This window comes from Terrapene carolina, unplaced genomic scaffold, assembly GCF_002925995.2.
Source record: "Terrapene carolina triunguis isolate 2854851 unplaced genomic scaffold, T_m_triunguis-2.0 Scaffold211, whole genome shotgun sequence".
Lineage (NCBI taxonomy): Eukaryota > Metazoa > Chordata > Testudines > Emydidae > Terrapene > Terrapene triunguis.
Genome location: NW_020664562.1, coordinates 22,163,834 through 22,165,066, shown reverse-complemented (window position 1 = coordinate 22,165,066; position 1,233 = coordinate 22,163,834). Strand labels below are relative to the sequence as shown.

At 53.2% G+C, this 1,233-nt stretch overlaps 1 protein-coding gene across 1 annotated transcript in view; it reads left to right on the top strand.

Annotated features, from left to right (window-relative positions):
- The first annotated feature begins 519 nt into the window (after nucleotides 1-519).
- The window catches only part of LOC113407357 (very-long-chain enoyl-CoA reductase-like), a 79,081-nt gene continuing 78,367 nt past the window's right edge, over nucleotides 520-1,233 (top strand). Inside the window, exon 1 of the mRNA XM_029912382.1 lies at nucleotides 520-579. Within this exon, the coding sequence (XP_029768242.1) occupies nucleotides 520-579 (60 nt within the window). The remainder of the gene's footprint in view (nucleotides 580-1,233) is intronic.

Genomic DNA, 1,233 nt, shown 5'->3' with positions numbered 1-1,233 from the left:
AGCAAAAACAGTACAAATCAAGACTCTTATCAAGACCCATAAGGATACATAGTTATGAATTTATATCACTTTTACAGAGCTTGGAGGATTCTGAATAAACAAACAGTTAACATACACTAATAGTAATATGATTAGAATGTAATCAGCTCAATAACAAGCACATGGCACAGATAAATGGAGACTTGCACGATTTGAATGTTATGGAAGTGACACATTCAGTCTCTGGGAGAAGGTCAGTTACATTCCACAAAGAACAGTTCCCATTGTTTGATCCATGTGCAGAAGGACACATAATTTGCCTAGCCTTTACAGTTAAGCTTGGTATTCTAATGATATCTTCCTGAAAGGAACTGTATCCAAATAGAGGCTAAAAAATGTAAAAAGATTCAGGTAATATTCCTGGGGGAATTCTGTGCCACTGCGCACGTGCAGAATTCACGTCCCCTGCAGATTTCTTTACTTCCCCACAGAAAAATGCCTTCTGACAGGAAAGCAAAGGGAAGCTGCAAAAGCGGGCACATGCCCCTCTCTAGCAGCACAGGGACACCATTTTGGGTTCCTAGAGCAGCTGGCAAAAAGGTAAATCACTGCGGGGGGGGGGGAGGGGAGAAAGTGAGGCAGCTGGGGACTTCCCGTCCGGTGGCTCCAACCCTGCTAGCAGCTCAGCTGCCAGTCTCTGCTGGGCTGGGCAGGACGGGACCGTCCTCTTCCTCTGCAAGGCTGAGTCAGACCGACCCCCAAAAACCTCCCCCAGCTGCAGGAAGCACCACCCACCCTATCTCCGCTGTCTGTCCCCATCACTCCTCTACCACAGGGTAAGGGGTCACTGTACAGGGAGCTGCTCCCCCGTCTGCCCAACCCCCATGCATCCAGACCACCCCATACCCAGATTCTTCTGCCAAGCCCCACCCTTCCACACCCTGAACCACCCACTGAGCCCCCTGTACCTGAACCCCCACCTCACTGAGCCTCACCCCTGCATCCAGCCCCCCCCAAATCACCTCCCACTGCACCCCCCCCTATGCATCCAGAACCCCCCTGCACCCGAACCCTCCCTGAGCCCCACCCCTGCACCCAGACCATCCCCTGTTGAGCCCCCCACACCTATATCCCCATCCCCTGGACTTGGACCACCCTGATGAGCCCCCCTGAACCTGATCCCCACCCCACTGAGCCCCAACCAGGTGCACCCGGACCTCCACCCCACAAAGCCCCACTGCCCCAGCACTCGGA